This window comes from Trematomus bernacchii, unplaced genomic scaffold, assembly GCF_902827165.1.
Source record: "Trematomus bernacchii unplaced genomic scaffold, fTreBer1.1, whole genome shotgun sequence".
Lineage (NCBI taxonomy): Eukaryota > Metazoa > Chordata > Actinopteri > Perciformes > Nototheniidae > Trematomus > Trematomus bernacchii.
This window is the reverse complement of record NW_022987720.1, coordinates 19,831,744-19,856,612: the sequence shown is the minus strand read 5'-3', so window position 1 is coordinate 19,856,612 and position 24,869 is coordinate 19,831,744. Positions and strand designations below refer to the sequence as shown.

The 24,869-nt window shown below is 43.2% G+C and overlaps 1 protein-coding gene across 1 annotated transcript; it reads left to right on the top strand.

Moving 5' to 3' along the window:
• Nucleotides 1-200: 200 nt before the first annotated feature.
• LOC117493664 (dynein assembly factor 5, axonemal-like) lies at nucleotides 201-24,676 on the top strand. Its single transcript, XM_034144316.1, has 13 exons — nucleotides 201-746; nucleotides 1,635-1,819; nucleotides 1,921-2,045; nucleotides 2,281-2,399; nucleotides 4,616-4,848; nucleotides 5,148-5,372; nucleotides 9,519-9,662; nucleotides 11,113-11,281; nucleotides 14,129-14,276; nucleotides 18,446-18,596; nucleotides 20,183-20,339; nucleotides 20,785-20,976; nucleotides 24,125-24,676. Exons 1-13 carry the CDS (start codon nucleotides 209-211, stop codon nucleotides 24,268-24,270), a joined length of 2,532 nt encoding a protein of 843 aa, XP_034000207.1. The 5' UTR covers nucleotides 201-208; the 3' UTR covers nucleotides 24,271-24,676.
• The last annotated feature ends 193 nt before the right edge of the window (nucleotides 24,677-24,869 follow it).

The following is a 24,869-nucleotide window of genomic DNA, read 5'->3' as shown; positions in this document are numbered from 1 at the left end:
TATAAACTTCAATTTACATCATTGTCTCTCCTGAAAACATTTTAAAACATAGATTTATCCGACATTTAGATTCAAAGGACTAGAGAGCAGTAGCAACAGGAAAGGTTTTGAGTGCAAATAAAGTTTGAGCTTTTGAATCGGAAGCTGTCGTAAAGCAGCCGTTTGTTTTGTCGTGCAGCTGCAGGTTGCCATAACGACAACAGTCAAGATGGCAGCGATGGCGGCTGGAGATGAGCATGCTTCCTCTGAAATATTGAGAGGACTCGCCAGACATTTAAATTGTCTAAACGAAGACAATAAGTCGACAAGGAAGAGGGCTCTGGAGCTGATAAAGAGGGAGACAGTAGATAAAGGACTTTCCAGCAGCGTGTTACAGGAGCTTTTCTCTGCCCTACTCAAGCCTCTCCTTAAATGCCTGTCAGACCCGATGGAAAGATGCAGAGAAACCGCACTAACAATGACAACAGAGTTTATTCGTTGTGTCCCTAAACCGGAGGAGTCGCTGCCTTATCTAATGCCCTGTCTGGCTCAGAGGCTCGGGGAGAAGGAGACCCTGGAGCCGGCGGAAGAACTCCGGCTGTTGGCCGTGGAGATGTTGACTCTGACGGTGGAGGTGTGCGGGAAGCATTTAGCCCCATATCTCACAGACATGATCAACATACTGCAGAGAACCATCGTCGACCCGTTCCCAGATGTCAGGAGAGAAAGTTGCAAATGCACCATAAACGTGGCAAAGTCTCTGCCAGGTTGGTAAAACTTTTTTTGTTGTCGAAAAAGTATGTAGTTGCCATGGTTCCGAAGCACGGACACGTGTGTTGAGTACGACAGAAACACTCGTTTTCTTACCGCAGTGAGGTTAGTGTATGTTGAATATTTGACAAACTTTAAGTCCAGATCCAGCGGCGTTTTCTTACCACAGTCTTTGCCTCTAATGTCATTTTACAGACTGTAGGCAGCCATAGGACGCTCACATACGAGACCTTCAATCTAAATGGTCTTCCGCGTATGCGCACGCGGGTCCATATTGTTTTTGATTCAACGTCCAAATCTTAACTAATTATTATAACTTCTCAGATCAAATAAAACAAACTATTTTTATTTTTAATGTAGTGCTTCTTCTGTTGTATGAATACTTTTAATGAAAATGCTACTGTTTTTTATTTCAAAGATTCAAAGGTGTTGTTGTCATATGCACAGTAGGTGTAGTTATGGCAATGAAAGATGAAGTCCCAGGCTCCTTCAACAATGCAACATAAATATATAGACATACAACAAGACCTACAGTGCAGCATTGTATTACAACACTGGACGAGTAGATCACTACCCTTTTCATTGGATTCAAGTCAACATTTTATGTTATGTGAATATTTTACCAGTGGGACTTTTTGTTGAAAAGTAGTACCTTAATCCAAGTAACTTTTTATTCATTTAGCCTGCCTAATATTCTCTGGCAGGAAGTTTCCAAGCCGAAGGGCCCTTATTTAAATGCCAAGTTATCATTATTTATTTTTTGAAAACATAATTCCAGGATATATTCAGTCTCACACCTTAATGTTGATAATATATCAATGCATTACCCATCTCAACCGCAAACATTTAATGGACTGAAATTCATTTTATCTCCTTTTCTTCAGAGCACTTTCACATGCAGGCTGAGAGCCTCATGAAGCCTCTCATGCAGACGATTGCTCATCAACACTCACGGGTACGAGTCTCAGTCGTCGAAGCCACCGGGGCTGTCATTCAGCACAGCAACGGGAAAAACGTGGATGACGTGCTCTCTCACCTGGCTCAGAGACTGTTTGATGACTCGCCACAGGTTTGTTTAAAGCAACTATGCAATGCTAGAAGACCCACTGTGTGCCAATTAATGTACTGTTTATTAAGTTGCTCACATCTGATTTTTCTATTTTGTTCCAGGTGAGAAGAGCTGTGACTGTGGTCGTTGGTGATTGGCTACTTCAAATGAAAGACAGATACTCTTATTTCCACAAACTCGTCCCACTCTTGCTGACCTGTATTAGTGATGAGATCCCAGAAATAAGGTAAAAATGGACATTGTTCTTATCCTTGATCATTATAAAAGGAAACACCATCTGTTTATATACTGCAGTTTCTTCTGGTTTGTAGACAATTATTTGATAAATATTTTACAGAGGATTTAAAAGTTAAATGGAAACATCCAATAAATATCTACTATCTACAGTATATCTCAAATACAATTTGTTACACTGGCAGATGGTCGGGACAATGATCTGTGTTTCCACTTCTCTCCTGCAGCTGTCTAGCTGCTGATTTATGGAAGCAGGTAGGCGCCCAGTGGGAGAAGGAGAATGAAGACGATATCAAGGACAAGTTAGACTTTCTTCTCACCCAACCTCCATTCTATCCACAAGGAGGTCAGTCACAGCATGGTTTGCTCTCTCTATTTAATAATGAATAAGCCTTATTATTTTTATATCATATTATATTATTGTATATTATTAAAATATAATATTTAGTGTTTTCTAGCATCTCTACATTTTCTGCTCCGTTTTTTTTATAGCATTTAAATGTCATGTTTGAAGCAGAGTGATTTTAAATGTAAATGTTCTAACCTGAGCAACATACACAAATCAATGTATGATGAACTTAGTTGATGGAAGGACTTCACTGTACTCAAGACAGACCTGATGTTTCCTGGGGGAAACTTGGCAGAAAATCCCTGGGATCCAGTTTAAGCCTAGGCTACCGACTCAGACTTTCTTACACTCTGTAAGATTATCTTATTAAAATAATTATAAAGGTGAAGTTTAAGGAAAGGTTTCTGAAGTCTGGTAGTTTAATAGAGGAGAGGTTCCTGCTGGTGCATTGTCTTCGCACCATGCATATTTAAATATAATTATAAACTTATATTTAAATAATTATAAAGGTATATTTAGAATATAATTGTTATCTCTACCTCTTTGCTGAATCAAATATCTCTCTTTGCTCTGTCTCTGGCTCTGAGAGGGTCTGCCTTGGGGCCAGGAATGAGTGTGAACCTGAACATGATCTCCGTGGCTTGCCTATAAGGCCAGCGTCAGTCATCACACGTGCATGCATTGATGAGTGTGTGCATGCATGTGCTTGCATGTAATGGGCTAATTTCCTACGCTTTGCATTCTGGTTGAAGACCCTATATGAACTGTATGTGTCCCACAGCTACACATGTGACAAGGTGGATGGATATGGGCTCTGCCTGGGCACAGGAAAGGAAAGGGAAGGAAAAGGCTCTCTTTCTCTTTCTCTTTGTCTTTCTCTTACTTGCCATCATAAATCTGCCGGGCCTCCCAGTGGGAAGGGGTCACTGTCAGACAGTGAGAGACGACCTGAAAGAGGCTTGTTTAGTCTTGTCCTAGTGTGGTTCTCTGATTTATATCTGTCTTCCTTTTAGTCCCTTCTTCCTCTCATTAGTGTGCCTAAAGGAGAGAAGAACAAGGTGGGACCGAGAAAGAGGAGGGGGGAGCAACGGTTGCTGGATTTCAAATGTAAAGGACTGTTTAAGAAAGTGTTTCACTTGCAATGACAAGTGCCTTGCGAGGAAACCATAACCGTAAAAAAAAAAAGAAGAAGATTGGTAGACAAAGTGAAAAGTTAGAAACCAGCAGACATTTGAAAACCTGGAAATAAGTCATATGTATTGTTCTGTAAATGATGTTTCTAGAGCTTGTTTGTAGTCTATATCAGTGATTCTCAAACCTTTTTCAATAATGTACCCCCTTTGAAAAAAAAATTCAGCCAAGTACCCCCTGATCAGCGCAAAAAGTATTTGTTAGGGGAAAAAAGCCTATATAAAGAGGTACAGCGCTCACCATCAGTGTCTGATTTATTAAAACAACAACATTGTAACTGAGAAACAATTAAATGCTACATTTCAAATGTTTACAATCCATCACTAAATTCATGGCAAACCAATTTTAACATCATGCAATAACACTAAGACGACATTAGTTGCATTGAACTGATCTTTTTAATAAGTTGTACTTACAATTTAGTGAGAAACATGGGCTTGTGCTTCACTGAGGATCTTTGTCATTCTGACAGGGAGGCAACTGCAGTTATTACACTTCGTGTTTTGAAATATGTGTAACTCTAGTCTATTAATATAAAACCCACACTGATCAAACTTCGTTACTTTTCCTAAAATTGGTATATTTATCTATTTATTTATTTTTTTCTCTTCATTAACATAAAATACATCTCACGTACCCCCTGCAGTACTCCAACGTACCCCTAGGGGTCCGCGTACCCCCATTTGAGAACCACTGGTCTATATTGTAGTTATCTATACGAACTCTCAGAAAAGTTTGATATAGTGACCAAGGAAGAACGATCTAATGGAACCAAAAAATGTGTTGCAAGGACTGTCAAAAACAAGGTGTTTGCTGACTTAATCAAAAAGGCATTCAGATACCTTTTATGATAATCAACATCTTACCCATCTCGGGGAGATTAATCAAGGTCATTCAGGAAAACAAAGACATTCACTAATTGAGAAGAATGTAGTTGGAGTGAGAGACTTTCTTCAAAAGTTGATCTGTAACAGTAGAAGAGTATAAATGTGTTTTGAAAACATGAACTTTTTCTCTTCCAGTGGAGCGTCCAGGGCTTGGCTGCAGAGAGCTGGTGGTGAGACACCTGGGTCGGCTGGTGCCGGCCATTAGCAACGACATAACGGACTGGCTGGTGCCCACGCGGGTCAGGACCTCTCAGCTGCTCTCCGTGCTGCTGCTCCACGCCGAGGACCACAGCATCCAGCATCTGCAGCCCCTCCTGGCCATCCTCTACCGCGCCAGCACCGACGCGGAGAGGGACGTGGTCAGCAATGTGAGTCCCAGAGAGCTAGTCACACATCATATTGTATTTCCTGTTTTGGATCAGGTTTGGTTTAGTAAAGCTCAAGACCCAATAAAACAATTTCATTTATAAACAGGCAGATTCATTTCAGGACACGTCTGTTGAACTTCAGCACAGCTCAAGGACTTGGGATGCACCTGTTTACATAGGAGGAATCTGTAGAGCTTTGATGTGTGGGAGGTTAAAAAAAGTGGATCCTGTCCTCCTTTCCACTCATTCATGCCTCTGCTTCTCTTCTCCTCTCTCTCTCTCTCTGTACCAACATCTAGAGCCTGGCAGCTGCTAAACTGTTGGGGACCTTTGTCCCTCCTGCCGTCTTCCTCAAGCTGCTGTTGGATCATGTGACAAACCTCTCCTCTTCCTCTCACCCCTGGGCCCCCCTCATGGTGCTGGCTGCGGTGCTGGGAGGCTGCTCCAAACCCCTCCTTAAACCACATCTCCAAGAGATTGCCAACAAACTGGCCCAGCCCGACGTCTGCCAGGAATATCAACAGGTCAGCAGGGAGACGTTGGGTTAGATTGTGCTGATCTGTTTTTACCTTATTTACCTGAGGATGACTGCTCTTGGCCAGTAAAGCCATCTGCTCCATTCCTACGCAGTAAAACCACATCTCTCTACTGTTGTTAACTCATTAAATTGAATGAGGTTGCAGCAGGTCAGCATTTCACTGCGGGAGGGTAAACAGCTGGCTGGTCAATTTGTTGAAATACATCAGACTTGTTTTGATGACAGATTTGCCAAGTTTTTCTTCTTGATTCACCACCTCAGCTGTTTTCTTTCCCAGTCTTGTTATGTGATCTTAACAATGTCATAGATGGTCATTGTATACACTCTCTGTGGACCATAAAACTCTTATATATTATGGCAGGGCCGTGCAATAGTCATACTTTATATATATGTTGACATTTGTCCCTTATGGAAATAAGTTTCATGATAAGATGCCTCATCTCTTGAAAGGGTGTGAGTCAAAGAGCCTACAAGTCTTTTCAACAGCACTACTGTACACATGGTTAGTTTAGTGGGTTCACTTTTGAGTCATTTTCTAAAATGCCGATTTTGATAAAGTGACAGTGCGGCCACATGGTGGTTTTCAAATCTAACATTACAAGTCTCTGGTCAAAGTGACTTACTTCACATGCATATATTAAATCTGCTCCCACACATAACTTTTATTTTATTTTTGTAACTTGCATAGCAGCACTGATCACAAATTCCATTTGAGCTTCTCTGAAAATAGTCTACCAGTGGAAAAGTTTCATGGGGTTCGGAGCAGCACTGCTTCCTTTTCTCTTGCTCAAAATATGTTTCCCTTTCAGAGTCAAAATAACTGAGCTATTTTCTGATACTGCTGCACTACTGACCCACCTATAACCATGACCCCAACCCCCCTCCCAGTGAGGCCTGCAAGAATGTCCTCCCTGGGATAATAATAACAAAAATCCACCAATTTCTATTGACCCTCGCATGGTTACTCTGACCTCTCGGAGCAACCGTCAGCGCATAGCCTTTGTTTTGTTTTTTATAACCATGTGTTAGGTCTGCACCGGACTCTGGTTCAACCACGGCATTAAAAGAATCCCTGAAATTTCAAAGCCTTCCTGGTCAAGGCTGGTGATAAATGGCAGGGAATTTGACCCCCTGTGTCCTCCCTCGGTGCGATCCAGCGAGGTCACCCAGAGAGGGAGAACTAACAGGACAGGACAGTTTGTCACACAGATGGAGGCAGACCTCTGCTTCCTCTCTGTCTGTTTCTCCATCTATTTCCGTCGGCCATTCTCTCTGTCTCTGTTTTTGACGGAAAGGGCATGTTGTGTTTCAATAGCTCACCCAGACAAAGCACCTGCAACTTTCTTCGACAACAGGCAGGGTTCATAGCAGGGCGCAGGGTCAGGTCACTGTGTAGCTGTTAATAACACCACTGAGACAGGAGCACCTGCATCCCTCGTTCTCTCTGTGATCAAATACTGACCCTGAATTTAGTTCTCTTCCCTCAAAGTGTCTCAAAACAAAGTGTTGCTTAGCCATGAAATATTTCTTTTGGAACTTGTTTACTTATTTAATGATGGTTTTGATTTCCTGCAAACTTACAAACATAGACATTGGAATAGTGGACATAGTAGCCATGTTTAATTTCATCTGACTTTTTTTGTTTAAATAAGGGTTCTATAAAACTTGCAAGATATGTGTGTTTGGATCCAACTGGAAAAGAGTTATTTGCCACTTGACGCTTGAAAAGGAAGAAAAAAATGTTTGTCTTGGACAAAATTAGGCCTGTTAAGAAATGAAATATAAATATTCTTCAAAGTGAACAGAGGCAGGAGGAGCGGCGGGGCTCCATGGGGAGTTTGGCGAACAAGATGAAGATTTGCAAACTGATACTTATGCAGTGCTTAACCACGCTGACTCTTTAAAGTCCCTGTTTTCTTTTCTTTTTTTCAGTAGGGGGAAAAATGGCCTATAAACATAAATGACAGATTCTCGATGAATAATATTATTGGTCATAAATTGAAGATGATGTCAAGGGTTTGAGGGAAAATGAAAGGAGAGCCAGTGGTCAGAAAAGCCCCTGTGTTCTGAGGTACCCTCTATAGGTTATAAATGGCCGTGTTTGCTTATGAATCGCAAACAGGTTTCCTTTTAAAATGGTGTTCCACAGAGAATGAACAAATCCCCACCATTAAACACACACCTGAGTGTTGCTGTGTTGTGTTTAGCCATGGTGACCGGGGCATCACAATATCTGCAGGGCTGAAGTCAAATAGTAAAGATGGTACCAAGAGAGAGGAAGAAAGGCATAAAGATGGGACCTAGCAGTGAATTAGCGGGCACATTTACAACCTTGCTTGTTAACAGTTAATATGCTGTCTTGGTGAAACTAAGAAGTGCCTTCAGTAGCCTAGAGGGACAGAACGGCAGGAGAGTGGGGAGAAAAGAAGGCTCTGTGTCTTTTCATCCTGTCTGTGTATGGAGAAACGTTTGCACTTGTGTCACAGCGACCACTATTGTGCTGAATAAACACACAGTACATACGGCCATACATCAGCGTGTCTACTGCATGCCTGCCCTTTGTCATGAGTGACAGCTGCGGACTGCTCCCTGCTCCACTGAACGACAGATGAAGAGAGGAGAAGAAAGGCAGCATAGCAAACTTTACCTTACTGCGAGGGGTCGGCATCCCATGCACCGCCAGTGTTTGTTTTCCTGTTGCCATAGCAACATCAGTAGCTGTGAGGAGTGGGCTCCCCACTGGATAGGAATCCATCGGCTGGTATGGCTTCTTAAAGTGGAGTCGTGCTTGTGTGTGTGTAATGGATGTATCCAGTGGTGGACAGATGCACACACTCTGTGCAACGAGGCCCCTGGAGCGTGCCCAGGCCAATGAAACCAGGTGTATCTCGCCCGGCTCCAGGTGTCCACCTAGTCATTACACTGCACCACTTTTTCCGCTCTCCCTCTCTCTCTCTCTCTCTCTCTCTCTCTCTTAGCCAGCCCTAATGGTTGTTTTCTGTGTATAATATGCATGTCCGCGTATGTATACGCTAATGGCTATGTCTGCCACTGTTTGTCAAGTTATTTCCACTACTGCCTCCCTGAAACTCAGACTATGTTTAATGGCTTGGCTCATCAATGACTGTGTGAACACATTCAAACAAGAAAGCACAGTGCAGTGGGCGAGCTGGGAGAGTCTTGGTTGTTCAGGGCTGCGTGAAAGTTTAGTTTAGCCTCAAACTGCTTCAGGAAAAACGTGTTTACACACTTAGCTTACACCCTGGACTCAAGATACGCTAGCAAGATTTTTTCCAGTGTGCGCTCAACATTCTGTTGCAAAATGAAAACATTTGTATATTTGGCTTGCAGACTGAAAGTCCATTAACTCTCTTTTTTTATTTAAAAACCCTCTGAGCATCTTTACCTGGCTTGACAACTGTTTTCTTTCTAAATTAACGCCAAGCTGTGTGGTACAATAGCTACTCAAATGTGTGAAAAGAGAGTGCGCCCCCCAGTGATGGAGCGCTGGTATTTATCTGTCGAGCTCAGTGAGTGGTGTGTTTTGAATGAGGGAGCATGTGAGGAGGTTGCTCACACACTTGAGTCCCCCTCAAAGTAAACACCTGGATGAGTCTTTAATGGCTCTTAACTCTCCACATACAAAAACACACACCCTCTCTAACTCACACACACTTACCTTACCTTCCATCTCCCCCTCAATCCTCCAGCCCACCCCCTGGCATCCAGCTCTAATGACAGGCAGTGAGAAAACAGGAAGAAAGGCCATGATCCCAGTAATGGCATTGAAATTAGCCGCCGCCCCTCGTCTTTGTCTAAACATGAGCTCACCACAACACTGGCTGACAAGTGACAGCAATCTCACACACACTCACGTCTGGAAAGTTCTCACTCTGAGTTATTGTATTTTGTCGATCACTCAGTTATTTTTTGTGTAAAAAAAGAGGCTAGGCCTGTTTAACTTCTTGTGATGGTGTTCTGTGGAAGACAAAGTGGAGCAATAAAATAAGTTTGTGAGGTCTGAAGTGCAATTGGGTTTATTGATAGACATGGCAGACGTTCAAGGCAAATACTTGGAGCACTCACATGTGTGTATAACCAGATTATAATAATATGTCTTTCTCCTTCCCAGGTTGTGTACTTGGAGCAGTTGTTGGCCTGTGTGGATGCACTGCTGTGTCAGAGCGAGTCAGACTGCAGTGCAGTGAGCCTGCAGCTGCTGCAGGTGCTGGTCACTGTCCAGAGCCTCTGTCCAGAGCCACATCTCAGCGAAAAGGTGAGAGAACACGGCTCAACATTCAAAAGATGCAATCGCAGATACATCCCCTCTGCAGCCTAGCCATCAATTAGTTCCACGTGGGTAAACAACAACAAAAATGTTCTACCTTGACTTGGCATTTTTCTTTTTACCTTCTTTCCCCTTCTATTGAAGTTTCCCATCCTTTTTTTATTAGAATGGTAAGGAGGTTTTATGAAGTAAGAGAGCTATTTTAGGAATGTCAGCATTTGGACAGGTTCAAAGTGGGCATGGCTAACTGTATGATTACCCACTTAGCCAGGGGAGCTGAAATTGCACCTTTGGAGTGGAACTTTAAATTCAGTTCTGGGTGAAAGGAGGCGGGTGCAAGGTAGGGGGGAAAAGAAAGAATGAAGTAAAGGAAAAGTACAGACAGGGAAAGGTGAGTTGCTCTTGAACAGGTGTGTGTCATCCCCACAGTTCCATGTGTGGCTCCATGACGCCTCCTCAGGCCACAACAGCAAAGTGATTTCCAAGTAACAAGCTCTCATGTTGTGGTCAGCCTCTAAATGCAAAGGGACGGACAGGAACAGTGATAAGTGAAGCCAGCGGTATCTGAGGCCAGCATGTCGCCTAACTGCTTGTCGCCGTAGGAGACTAATGACAGGGATAGGAGCGGGAAGGGATTGGCAGAGATGCTTACCAGACACCACACACCAGTGCGTGTGTGTGTGTTTACGTCCGTCTGCACTCTACATCACTGTGTGGAGCCGTGTTAGACAAGAGATGAGAAGGAATGGATTAAGGAAAAGAGAGGGAGGGTGAGAATGGCCTTGGGCATTCCCGGACTCAGAGGAAAAGCGGAACTTGTTTTCCCAGAAAGAGGGCAAGAATTTCCCATCACTGGACAGCTCAGGGTTGTCTAGCGTCCTTCAGAAGGGGCCGATCTGTGACTCAGACATTGTCTCAGTCCCTGTCCATCCCTGAGGGACTATGAAGGGAACTATGAAGAGCCCTACAGGGTCAGTTCCCCTGCCCTAAAGAGTCAGACAATTATTTACTCTGCTTTCTCTCTTTCTTGCCTTTTCCCCCCCAGCTCAGCTTTATTGATGTGTGTGTGTGTGTGTGTTTCTGTCGGTTCCTGTGTCTTTGTGACATCCTGTGTATTTTGTTTCTAAGGGGTTTTATGTGTTAGACCTTGTCATGTCTGCAGTGTTGTTCTTCCCATGGGTTCACATGGTCTGTGCTTCCCGTGTGAGAATTCTTGAAATTACAAGAAAACTGCTATAATTGTTCAACTTTAACACAATACCCTCTGCTCTGTTAACACAATACCCTCTGCTCTGTTAACACAATACCCTCTGCTCTGTTATCACTTTTTCTCATCAACTCTTCGTCTCTGTCTCTTCGCCTTTTATTTGATTAACTTCTACAAAATGTAATGTTGCAGGTTAAAAAATGTAATTTCACCTATCCCTCTCTCCCACAGGCGTTGGAGAGTGTGCAGTGTTTGTGTAAGGTGCAGGGTCTGGACTCAGTGAAGGATCTCTATAGACAACATATGGGCCAGCTGCTGGACTGGCTGTCGGCCTCTGTCAACACCTGGTCCAGTTACTCCCCGCAGAGACTCCAACTGCATATCATAGTCATACAATCAGGTGAGAAGTGAAGCCTGAATGTGCACAAGACATTGCCAAATTGTACAGAAGGTGCTGAAATCTGCACGTATAGAGACACAATCAAGTCAGAAATGTACAGTAAGGTTTGGCTCCCAAATCACCTGTTAATGATGGAAAAGGCACTAAATCATCAGTCATCATTCTGCACATGATCATTGGATCCATTTAACCTCACGTTGGTTGAGACTGTATAATCTCGATCTTGTTTTAAACCTTACTTCATGTTGTAGTTGTCGAGCCAATCTTTCCTCAACTTGCTCAGACTCATATTACATCATATTTTAAGCCTCAAATTGTTCGTCCTGTTCACACCTGATCCATCATCAAGATCAAAACCAGCAGCACATGTTCTCTCTTGTATGAACCAGATCGTTTATAGAAGTTTGTAATAAGATAAGATAAGAGGTACCTTTTTGATCCCAAATTGGGAAATGTGTGCGTTGCAGCAGCATAAAAAAAACAAACAAAACAAGGCATTGCACATAAGTAGAAAATTAAAGAGTAGAAATAAACAATTCTTGAATTTAAACATCTCAAAATAGAATTAAAACGGCATTAAAAAGTAGAAAATATACAGTAGATCGTGAAGATAAAACAAATCTATAAACTTTGACAAGAAACCACTATTGAAAGGCTTTAGACACACTGTAAGGCAGGATGTTATTTACATTAGTGTTTCCGGATGCTTAATTTTTTATACTTGCACCATCAGGAAGTTCCTTACTGCTATGACCCCCAATGATTGTTTCTCATTCTTGTTGTCCAAGATGGATGTCTGTTACCCAAGCAGAGAGGCTCATGGTCAAACAAACCCACAAGCAGGGCTGTCATTAGTGTGTGTGTGTGTGTGTGTGTGTGTGTGTGTGTGTGTGTGTGTGTGTGTGTGTGTGTGTGTGTGTGTGTGTGTGTGTGTGTGTGTGTGTGTGTGTGTGTGTGTGTGTGTGTGTGTGTGTGTGTGTGTGTGTGTGTGTGTGTGTGTGGTGTGTGTGTGTGTGTGTGTGTGTGTGTGTGTGTGTGTGTGTGTGGTGTGTGTGTGTGTGTGTGTGTGTGTGTGTGTGTGTGTGTGTGTGTGTGTGTGTGTGTGTGTGTGTGTGTGTGTGTGTGTGTGTGTTGTGTGTGTGTGTGTGTGTGTGTGTGTGTGTGTGTGTGTGTTGTGTGTGTGTGTGTGTGTGTGTGTGTGTGTGTGTGTGTGTGTGTGTGTGTGTGTGTGTGTGTGTGTGTGTGTGTGTGTGTGTGTGTGTGTGTGTGTGTGTGTGTGTGTGTGTGTGTGTGTGTGATTAAAAAGCTGTGACCCTTTCTTTGGTGCTGAGACTTCCCGTTACCTCTGTCTATACAAAATAATCCTCCATCATCAGCACCTCTCTGTGCCACACTTTCATCTCCATCTCTTTCTCTCTCCCTCCCCTCTATTTCTAAATGACTATGCAGCTGGTTACCCCTCTAACACACACACACACTCCCATGGCTAACTGACCAGTCCATTCTAAGTCCACTCAGTGATCCCTATGCAGGTCACCACATCAAACGGCACCACAGCCGCCTGCTCTTGACCTTCCCCTAGATCAAGGCTACTTTGAAGTTGTGTGTGTGTGTGTGTGTGTGCTTCCCTAGGTTTCGTTCCTACAGATATGATCTTTGGTCCCTTAACAGGACCCTAGCACTTTATGTCATCAGCTGAACAGAAAGTGTTTGGCTCCTTTGTTTTATGTGCACATGATTCAGGGAAATCAAACCCCTGCTGAACAATTGGCGGTAGTCAATGTGATAACTGAGAAGAATTGTTCATTTTGCTTGCTCATCAGCTCCTTACAGACTCCATCTGCGCTTGTTGGAGACAATAATTATTATCGCTCTCTCATATCCTCCTCACAGTCCTTCAGCTGGTGTGAGAATGATTGATTCATTGTGTCTGTAGATTTTAGTGCCTTGCTCAAGGACAGGATATATGTTGATGTTCTGGGTAAGGCATAATTAGGAGTGATTGTATGCGTGTGTGTATTAGTTTAGTTTATTTCCTATCACTGGCTTGTCATATCCTTATTGTGGCGACTAGCAGACGTTACCTTTATCACCCATGGTTGAATGACACACCCTTTGATTCCCACATTCTCTCTCTTTTTCCAATATCTGTTCGTGCCATTGGTCTCCACCCTCGGGCAGTCTCAGGATTTCCTCTGTCTCCTCTCACATCTGAACAATTGATAGTCTGAAAAGAGCATTGGCTCTAATCAGTCTTTACACAAACACAGATGACTATATATAGCTCTGTAAACATGCAGTCAGACTGTTGGAGGGTGTGTGTGTGTGGGCGTGAGTGTAGCTGGGAATACTTTCATAGTGAGTTTCAGACTTTTCCTGTAAAATACACTTGTATAGAAACACTCTATCACACAAAGGCCTTTTTATGTGTCATTTCCTCAGAGCTCTGTGTCACTGTCTCCTCATCCATCTCTCAATAACTGAAACCCTCTGGTCTGTGATAAACATATAAACAGTCTTTTGTCTCTACTCTTTATTGTTTAGCAATAGATAGTTGGTCTGGATGACGAAGAATTAAGGAAAGGCATAAAATATAGAGTCTTTGCTCAGGAAAGGAACATATTTAGTGTGTAATAAGAATGAAATGGTTATCCTGAAATAAGGAGTTACTGTATGAATTCTGTCTAAACAAAGAAGGTCCAAACACTGCTAGAGTTGGGGTTTCAGTGACTCAATGGTTCCATATTTTAATTCTGTTTCTATACTGTAAACTTTACAATAATGGCAAACAATGCCAAAACAATCTTTTGCCATAGTAGTAATACACAACTGTTTGTCTGTTTATAGGTCCAGTGATTGGGGAGTTTGTGAGCCAGTTGATGCCTCTGCTGTGCTGCTGCCTTCAACCAGACAGAGACATAGAGATGAGGATGACCATCTTCACAATGCTTGCTAAGTTGCTACTAGATGCAACTAACACACTGGATTCCCAGGGGTGAGTGGTGCACATACACACAGAGCAAATTATCTTGAACAAAGTCACACACACAGCAGCTGAATTGTCCTAGTTATACCCCTTTCACACCAACGGTGTTTCAGGGCCGGTTCGGTGCTGGTGCTTGAAAAGCACCGGGTTTTCCTGTTCACACCGCAGCGGAGCAGCGTCATAGCTCCGGAATCCGGTTCGTTTCGAGCACCAAAAAGTTGTCCGTCTAGAAGCAAGAACCGCATACGTCACGCTTACGTCGGAGGGGGGCGAGATTAACCTGAGCTAACACTTAAGGCGAGTACGGCAAATACAAGTTGTAACAAGCAGTAGTGCTGAGCAAAGTGACTAGAACGCAACCACACACTTGTTAAAAAAAACACACTTTATAAAGTCAGGCAACACTAACCAGGCTTCGTGTGATTCTGTTTACTTTGACCATCCGTTCGCTGTTATTGATCATTGTGGAGAGCAGGCAGACGTTTTGTTTGTTATTATAGCAGCTATCGGATGGAATCAATACATGGGCTGCACAGGTTGTCATGTCCGACTATCACAAGTAGAATCATAATGAAAAATACGTCGGTAAAAAGTGCCTGTAGAAAACTGCTTAGCAAGTAGTCAGTTTAGCTTCGGTTGCTATGCTAACATCACCCATGTTATACCAGAGAAACTTTCATAACAGCGTTGTGATGCCAAACAGCGTCAATTCAGACTGACACCAAACAGCGTCAATTCAGACTGACACACATTCACTTAAGGGGAACTGGGGATATGTATCAGCTGCTTGTGTGACAGTCAGACAGTGAATACTTTAGAGCCGTGTGAGCTAACCCGGAGCTAACGGGAGAATACACTCCCGTTGAAGAGCAGCCGGCCAGCACTGCAGCGGTCGGTAAATGCCGCTGAAACACATTAATAAACAATGAACCACGGCACTCTGGAGAAAGTATAAGGTTGGAGAAGTCGTTATTTAATTTAATCTGGCTTCGTATGATTAAAAGCAACGCAGTCCCCGGCCCGTTGTTGTGAGGTGAGCTCCGGCGTTGGGGAGAAACTCAGCGACGTAAACTGTGACGTCATGACGCAGCAGCGGCAGCACCAGTCGGACTCTGGGCGGTGTGAAAAGAGCCGGCGCTAAACCGAAGAACCGGTTCTGAACCAGAAAAGCTCTAGCACGGAGCTTGAACCGGAGTTGCGTTGGTGTGAAAGGGGCTTAGTCATCACTTGAGGTCACATTGGGCTTAATTTGTTTGGGTTTTACTAGTCTCCAGTTTTCCAAGTCATCGTTATAAGCACAAGTCATATTTTTAGAACTGACCTCACATTAACCTGCAAGTTAGCACCTCAGCCACAAGTAACCATCATCAGAAAAAGGCATACAAAAACCACAATAGTGTGATTTGCCTGAGGTCATTGTTACTCTATCACCTCCTTTAGGACTTGTGGTTGATTCAGGGTCATATGATAGATGAACTCACTAAATGTATGAAGTCCCATTTGAGTTAACATGGTTCATCTGGGAGTATCAGTTCAATTAACTCAAATGATGTATTCACTTTCCAGTATACCTGAATTAGAGCAAAGGCAATTTATGTCTGAATTGTTCCTTGGTGATTTAGACCCCATTTACACGCAAAACGAACCGAATACGATATCAAAAAAGTCTTCCGTTCACACGAGACCGCTCGAAAGCGCTGGAGACGCTGTAGTACATATGCTGGGCCTGTAAGTGGCGCTGTACTTCTGCCACAAAATACACCAAAAGCAGAGAAGAAGACCCCCGAGCATGGTTGCCATGGTTGCCCTTCTGTTTATGCCCCGCGGTGGATGTAGCTCATGTAATTCTCCATGTCCACTTGTTGCTGATGGTTGTGGTAGAGGAGTTGTGGTAGAGGAGCTGTAGATGTTGCACTAACATCTGTAGCATGGTCAGTAGCAGTAGCTATAGCTACTACTACTGCTACTGACCATGCTACAGCAGTGAGCAGCAGAGGTGGGGCTATGGCTTCATCGTTATCAGGAAATGATCGTATAGGGCGTACACACTGAGCCGTTTGGCCCCCCAGAGCGTTCCGTCCGCAGATCTATCCACCTTGTAAACAGTACCTTGGTAACACCTTTTAAATGTTTATTGGCTAATTAATGACGAAGGATAGGCGTGAAGTCTGACACCCAGAGAGGAGCTCCCATCTTTGGGGTCTTTCTGACTGCGCCCCCCCCTCACCGTTCAGGGTCCTTCGATCCCTCAGCTGTGCAGCTTTCAGGCTGGACTCAGAACTCTAATCTGAGGGAATGCATTAAGCCTGAGGCCCTCTCCAGCTGCTGCTGTCCATCAGAAAGATAAACCATAAGTCCATTTTGTTTCCATGGAGACATCTGTGCAGTGTGTAACTAACGCTTAGCCTTCAGCCAAGGGGTCCATAAGGACTCGTAGGTGTTTCCAACGGTGAATGTAAGGGATATATTTTTGGCATGAGTCTGGCGGCAGTGTAAAGAATAGACAAAATAATAACCTGTCAGCGAAAAATGTTGCATAAACAAAACATTTTGCCACCTTTGCCAAAAACGTGGAAATTGGAACTTTGTTCAGCTTTCATCAGGTTATTTTATCCATAAATGTGCACGTTAGACAAAAGGAGCCTCTGTCTCTTCCCCACTCTCAGTGCGGCCACCTGTGCTGCTAACTGCTTCTCTCGTTCCTCAGCTATATCTCCAGTGATCACAGGACCATCAGCAGACAGAAATCATGTTACACCTTCAAAAGGTTTCAAACAAATGCTTAACGTACAGTATGTGGGGCTGTGCGGTCTGCCATAATATTTCCATTCATACTCCTCTTATCCCTCCATTCATGATTTATGGCCCGATCCTTGCTCGGCAGATTGGATCCCACACACACACACACGCTATATGTCATCAAGACGACAATGATAGTTATAGAGAAAACCTCTTCTCTTTGTTCTCCAACCAAAATGTCATAATGACAGCTCCAATATATAACAAGCAGAAAGGGAAAGTGTGTGCCTTTCATCCACACATTAACACACACACACACATAATGTCTTTGTTTTATGTGGATTTGTGTGCTGTGATTAAAAAGCTGAATGTGAAATGTAAGTAGAAGGTGTAAGAAATGACAGTTCATCCTCTTTCCCTAAGATGTGGTGGGCAAAGATTATGGAGCGTGTGCTTTCATGCACGTGTGAACTGCATCAGGCACCCGTCTTCATTTCAGCTTTCAAGACATAACACAAGAAAACTGCTAGTTCTGTGAATTATTTATAACTTAAATCAAATGAGATTACCACTATTCTTTTATAAGGCCTTAAAGGCTAGACCCTGTAGTATAAAATATAATCACAATGCTAATAAAATAACTATAATGCTAATGTGTGGATAATCATCAATTCAATAATCAAGCTGATTAACTGCATTCCAGTGTTGCCTAACAAATGTTACTAAATGAAATATTGTGTTAAACGTATTAAACTGCGTGTATGCATAGACATACAAGTGAAAGGTCAAGTCGCACTCTTTTTTTCCTTTGCACATCATCCCTGCTTTGTGGAAAACATTTCTTTCTATCTCCTGGCCTCCTTCATGATGAGCTTTCATCACCTGTCAAAATGAAAAAACTGAGCTAGCAGTACATGGTCCTGGATGTGTTAGTGGCACGCAGTCTCCCCCTACTGGCACTGAAGCAATACAGCACATTTGATTCAATGTCATGAGAAGTTAGTTGTGACACCAGCTGAACAGCCAGAGGCGAGAGGCATCTACAAGAGTTGGTTTGGAGCAAAAGGCCAGTCTGCTAGTGTGTGAGAGAATGTCAGAGGGCCTAAGCCAGCATGGAAAACAGAGAGAAGGGAAAGGCAGACACCCAGATGTTGCACTCCTCGCCTCCTGCTTCTCCTCCAGGCCCCCCCCCCCCCCTCATCCTTCTGCTGTACATCAAGTGTGGGAACATGAGCTTGGTATAGCCCTTTTTGTTGTAGTAGCATTCCCAACAGCTATTATCGTTGGCGTGTCCTCAAAATGGGCAGCCTTGTTTGCTAGCTGTTAAAAAATATAGAAATACTAATGTACTGTACCTCCATATGAAATACACACAGAAATTGAAACGTCTTCCTCTGCGATGTGCTGTCTCCATACTTAACTCTCTGCCCTCTTTCCAGGCATTTCCGTGACGAGTCAGAGAAGTTCCTGTGTGACGTCTTGCTTCCTAACCTGGTGTGGCGGGCAGGCCGTTCTGCAGCTGCCGTCCGCACCTCTGCCCTAAGCTGTCTGCTGGCCCTGCTGCATGGAGGGGCCATCACACCTGGACAGGTACACACACACACACACAGAGGACGTGCGCAAATATAAACATGACACACAGGGGTTACATTTGTTTCCACCTGTGCACTGCATAGGGACCCATGAGCATTGAAAGCTAACACAGGATATGAAAGGTCTCCAGAAAAACGCACTACTGATCTCCAATCTGCAGAAACACTTTCATTGACCCAGCTGTAAAGGCATTCTTTTAACCCACAGGGAGTTGACATTTACTTCAAATTCTCTGTTTTGTCCATTTCACATGAAAATAGATGGTCCCACTTGGCCATTTCGGAAAGTATATCGTCAGCCATCTTTCTCCCCTTGGCTGAAGGAGTTGGCCACGGCAGGTAGCAGGTGTACGCGGGGGCAAGCAGGTTCACATACCTTTGTCCCCCAGGAACAATGCTTCCACTGTTCTGGGCTCCGGTTGTTCGTAGAAACTATCACCGAGATATGCTCTTGCACCTGCCTGCCGGAGCATGTGCCCAGTTCCAGTATGTGAGCTAGCACACGCACATCTGGCTGAATGACCAGTTATCATCGGCTCACACTCCGCTTCTTTTCACACGGTTTTAACTACAAGGTTAAGCAAACAGCTGGGGGACAATATGAGCAGGTGTGTGATCACATTTTGACCATCTAATGGCACCCAAACGTCTTCATAAGAATAGAACATCTGGAAAAGGGGCGACAGGGCTGTGTTCCTCTCCGAGTTGGGGTTCAAAATGTGGTTAAAGCAGAGGTGACATAACCATCAGAGATTATATGTGTGTATTTCCACAGGAAATCAAACAGCTTTTTCATTTAGAAGGACAGTGTTTCCTCACTACTCCCTGTGATAACAATTAGTAGCTCCAGTTACACTTGGCACCCTCATCACTGATGTAATGCCGGATAACTCCTCTGCCAAATGTTCCTCCTCTTTCTGTCTCATTCTTTCCCTCTCCCCTCAATCCCTTTTTTACTGTTTTGCGTGGTTTCGATAGCAAACAGGTTGGATGACAGAGGGTTTTGCCATTAGCTAGCAGTCATTTCACCTTGTTTGTCCATTTCCTCTGCTTCTCATCTGTTGGTGTGATGAAAACATCGGTCTGCACTCTACATCTGATGATGGGCTCCATGCCCGTGTGTCTTTATAAACTGATCCAGAGCTGATGGGAATCTGTCATGCTTTGAGTGATATTTCACTTTGGAACCAAAATTCCCACAAATCCCAAAAGGAATAATAAAATAAGTGTGTGGAAACTGTTAATCTTTCCGAAGGATGTTTTTTTGCTTTCACTAACTAGCCTTGTCTTTGCTACTTCTCATTGTTGACAATTGAGGGGTGCAAAGAACTGGAAAGAAGAAACATTTGAGAGGGTTTTGGAACTCAAAGGAAGTAGTCCTGACCGAAATGTCTCAAAGCAATCACTCCAGTCAGTTTCCATTTACCATTAGGGAAATCTTCACAATTACAATAACAAACTTTGCACAAAAACACCTTTTTTTAACTGTTGAATTAATTGCATTCACATATATAATTGTATTATTTGTACTTTGAGCTTGCCATTATTGATCTGTATGCTGGTCTGTGCCTTTCCTGTGTGCAGCTGCTGTGTCTGGAGGAGAAGGTGAGTCCCCAGGTGTTGTCGGCCCTGGAGGAGGACTCTCAGATGGCCCGGCTGCTGGCCTGTCGCTCCCTGTCCATCATACTCCGACTTATAGGAGCCAGTCTGCACCCTGAGGCCCTCAACAAGATCTACCCCGGTGGGTGCAGAACTAATAAACAGAAATAGATGCACCACACTTAACACTGACATCTACACTTTGCAAAAAATGCTGTAGATTACATCACAATTAATGTACATATGTATAATATTATAACAATGATTATAATGAGGATAGAACTAAAGCAATTTACCCACTTACAGGTTGCCTATTATGCAAAATCCACTTTTTCATGTCTTTTATACATAAACATGTGTCCCCGCTGTGTTGGGAGTGGCTCCTTATTTGAAACAGGGCTGAAACAGAGGGGTTTATGGGATGCTACAATGCATGATCTGTTTGGTATTTCGAGCCAAACACTTCAGAGACATGTTTTGTATATATCTGAGACCTATAATATATTGATGATAAACAGTATAATAGGGGACCTTTAATAGACGAACGTTTTTGAGACGTTTTGTCGTGTGGTGGTGTTTTCCCACAGTGCTGCTGAAGCGTCTGGACGACAGCAGTGAGGAGGTGCGCAGCGTGGCCCTGCAGGCCCTCGGGCTGTGGCTCTCCAGCCTGACCAAAGACTACCCCCCCGAGCTCTATGCTGCTCATCTGCAGCTCCTCTTCCAGCAGCTCCTCCTGTACCTCGATGACCCGGACGACTCGGTGCAGGGCCAAGTGCTCGGTGAGACTGGAAGGGGTGTTTTAATCCTGCAACCTCAGATATGAGGGTGGAGTGTTGGGCATGATGGTAGCCTAACAGAAGATTATACACATGAGAGATAAGAGTGTGGGTCTTTTCAAAAGTGGACACAAGCGTTCCTTTTTCCATATTTCCTCTCTGTGGGAGTACCACAGATTCTCCTTCTACTCTTTATGATTTCGAACATGTTGATGACAACCATTACTCTTGACAAAGAAAGCCAACTCTTTTTCTTTTGTCCTTTAATGCACTGTTGACAATCATTGATACCAATGCTGATAAGAATAAGGAGAGATTGTCAAGATAACATACTCATGTGAATATACTGTAAATGACTTGAAACGATTATGTGATACGGTACGGACCTCATGACCGTGATCATCTGATAAGCGTTGCTGGAAGTACAGACAGTAATCATTTGGAAGGTGAGGTCACCATGAAAGCAGAGTTTAGCCATGATGATCTGCAGACCAGCCTGCTGTTTCCAAGAGGCTCACAGATGATGAGAGGAATAAGGGGTATCCTCTATCAAACACTAGAATATTGCCTGGCACGCTGCCAGCAGATCCCCCCCTGTACTTTATTTCAAAAGCGCACTGTTATCCTTGTTTTCTACACCATTTATCACCAAAGCAGCTTCAGCTATTCTTCTTTCCAAAGCAAGCCCTTACAAGCTAAGCAGGAGGTTGGCCTCAAACGTGAAACACAAGATCCAGATTTGGATTAGCACCCACCATAGAGTGTATACACGGATTGGACATCACCTACAGGTCTGAAAAGAGAAAAAACAAAGCACAAGTGCCTTCAATCTGCATTTTTTCAAATAGCTAACATGGCAACTCCCGTATGAAGAAGTCCAAGTTTGAGAAAATGACCCTACTTCTCGGCTGATTTATTACCTCCGTGAAAATATTTTCTGTAGGTTTATGGTCTCAATATCCAGTTTCAAGTCAAGAAGGTCAAACTTAAGACTTCAAAACAGTAGTATACAAACCTATAGGTGACATCATGTCGACTTCTTATATAAAGTATATAAGGGAGACACTTCACAGGTTAATATGTGAGCTCTGATATATTATAAACACCTTTGCCAGTTCACCTGGTGTAGACTCAGATGTTTGTGTGTTGAGTCTCCTTTAAACACCGAACAGTCCCACCTAATGGAAACCACATGGGGATCCCCCTTCCCCTCGCCGCCTTTCCAAATCTTTCCTCACGCCCATCCTGCTCAATCCCTTTGTCTTTTATCCATACTTCTAACTTGTTGATCTCATTCCCAGTGTTTTCAGACAGACCCGTAGCTGTGTTTTTATTGAGGTATCAATGGAAAGTCTTATTGGCTTTTTCTGAAGTGTGTAACCGGTGCTCAGCTCCTCTGGACTTCCACTCTCTCCCTCGCTCATGGATGTTAGCTGTCATTACTTCTGACAGAGTGCAGGTGACACTGATGCCTTAGCCAGTCCAAAGAGGCCTCTCTACAGGATCTCTCATCTTCATATGGCTAGTGATAGAGGGAAAGAAAGAAAAAAAAGTGAGGAGAAATCATTCACACACATTTACCAGCTGCAGCTACGAACTCTGGCCCCGCAAAACAGCTTTGAAAGCATTTTAAGGAATCTTTTTTGTAGCCATTGGTTATCAAAATGACGGTCACTTTGACTACTGTTGGCAGAATAACACATGTAGATCAACTTTATGAGACGCCTTCGCCCACATACAAAGGCTGTGTATTTCTTGTACCGTAGTTGAGTGATTTTCCGTAATGTTCAGGTGCTTTTTCAGGATTTCTTTTAAAAAAAACACTCTGGGCAGAATACTTCAGCAGCCTCTGAAAGTGTTGCAGCACATCAGGCCCTAACAGTGAAAAGATATCTGAGCCATTGTACCGGCTACAGTAGATCTGCAGACAGCTCAGAGTCTCTTTGTGAAATAAGATGACCTCACATCTTGCTGAGTGATCGTGTGTATCTGACAGCACCCGTAACCGCCTGTGCCGCAAATATGGAAGCATTCCTCACTCTCATGCATGGCTCCGTTTGAAGATTTTTTTTGTTCCTCCCCCCCTCTTTATTCCTCTCTGTCTCTTTGTTCCTCTTAATAGTTGATCCTATTCTAATGCTTCTTGAATTTCAAACGCATATCTGTAAAGTGGCTTGATGTGTGCAGCATGTCCTGACAGTAAGACAGACTGCCCTGCCGCCTCCCTACATCTCCTCCCTCCTTTTCTCACTCTCCACCCTGATAATCCCACCATCCTGGCAGCCCGGCTGCTACCTGCTCAGTCACACAGACACAGTTGGCATGGGTATAACTCACTTCTCACAAGTCCTCATTGTTCTCCTCGTAGTCAAAGTCCCGCCACCCCACCTCTATCCCCTCTGAGTACAGTATACACAAAAGCTAAAATCCCCTCCATCGCCTTGAAGAACAGAGGCGGGTATCAGATGATGAGTTTACATGAGCTAAGTCATCCTGAGTGGCGGCATGTCACCACTGAGACAGCACTTCTGCATTGTGGTTTCGGAAGCATTTACCCCTTGACAGCGTTCACGTAATTCAATATACTCGAGAAAATCAGCAGAAGGTGTGGGAACAGCGGGAGGAACATTTTTGAACAGATGATTATTGCCTTCAAGTGGAAGGAAAGTGCATCTGCATTGTGTGACTGGTGTACTGTAGTTCATTACTGCCATCTGCTGGTGTACTGACACCTTTTTTTTTACTAATAATATCAAGTTAAGACATTTACTTGTACCAGGTTAAAACGAAAAAACTGAATTTAACATTCAAAGTAAACATGATTTTATTGTGCCTGAATGTGAATAAGTGCATTCAAATGTTATATAAACTCTTCCGCCCCTGTTTTAAGGAGATAAATGTACCTCATTGATGGTCAATACCAACATGGAAGAAGTAAAAACAGGACATGGAGTCAGGATATGACCATCAAACCCTTTCATTCACCGGATATCCCCATCGTTGGTTGTAAACTAACTCTCCCATGAAGAATTAGGCTTAAAGGATTTTCAATTGAAGATCATGTTACAGAATAATGAGTATTCCTTTGTTTGTGTACAATTTTAACTCCTGTCCTTTTTGTGTTTGGTTTTGTATCCGTTTGTTTGTCCAGAGATCCTGAAGAAAGGTAGCTCAGTCCATCCGTCACTTCTGCAAAGGGAGGCGGAGGCGGTGAGAGACAAGCAGCGGAGTCCTCTCTACTGCGACCAGCTGCTTCAGCACATCAGCTCTCTGCCAGCAGGGGCAGGAGCAGATTAATGTGCCTTACTTCAAAAAATGTTCTCTCCTCACATTTTGAACCATTTATGAACCTATAACAACATGCTGGAAATAATATGATGGTGCATTTTTTTTCTTAAGGACTTGTTACCCTTAACATTTACTAATGTGTATTGGCCTTAAATGTATCATTCCTCATGGGGTGAGTAGGTGATCTCTGGTTTGTCTTTTAATTCAGAATGTCTCCTTCTCAATTTGTTAAAGAAGAGTTGTTTTGCTTTCATTCTTCTTCTTGAGTCTGTTCCTATGTACAGTTTTAAGGAAGACAACCCCAGTGTGTTTAAATGTTTTATTAATGTACTGATGAGTCTTCTTTGTGCCTTCCTGCACCCAAACTCTCAGCAAGTTGTGATTGTTGTCTTTAAAATAAATAAATGAAATTATATTCTTAAATAGTATGTCAATATCTTTTAAAACTATATAAAAATAATAATGGTTTTAGGTCCTGTAGACATTGTGAAAACCAGTATTTTTACATAGTTCTCGTAAAGTCACTTCACCTTTATTGGTTGCATCACATGGCAATGGGCTAGTTCCATTTTTATTTGGAATGCTTGACCTAAATATGTTTGTATCTA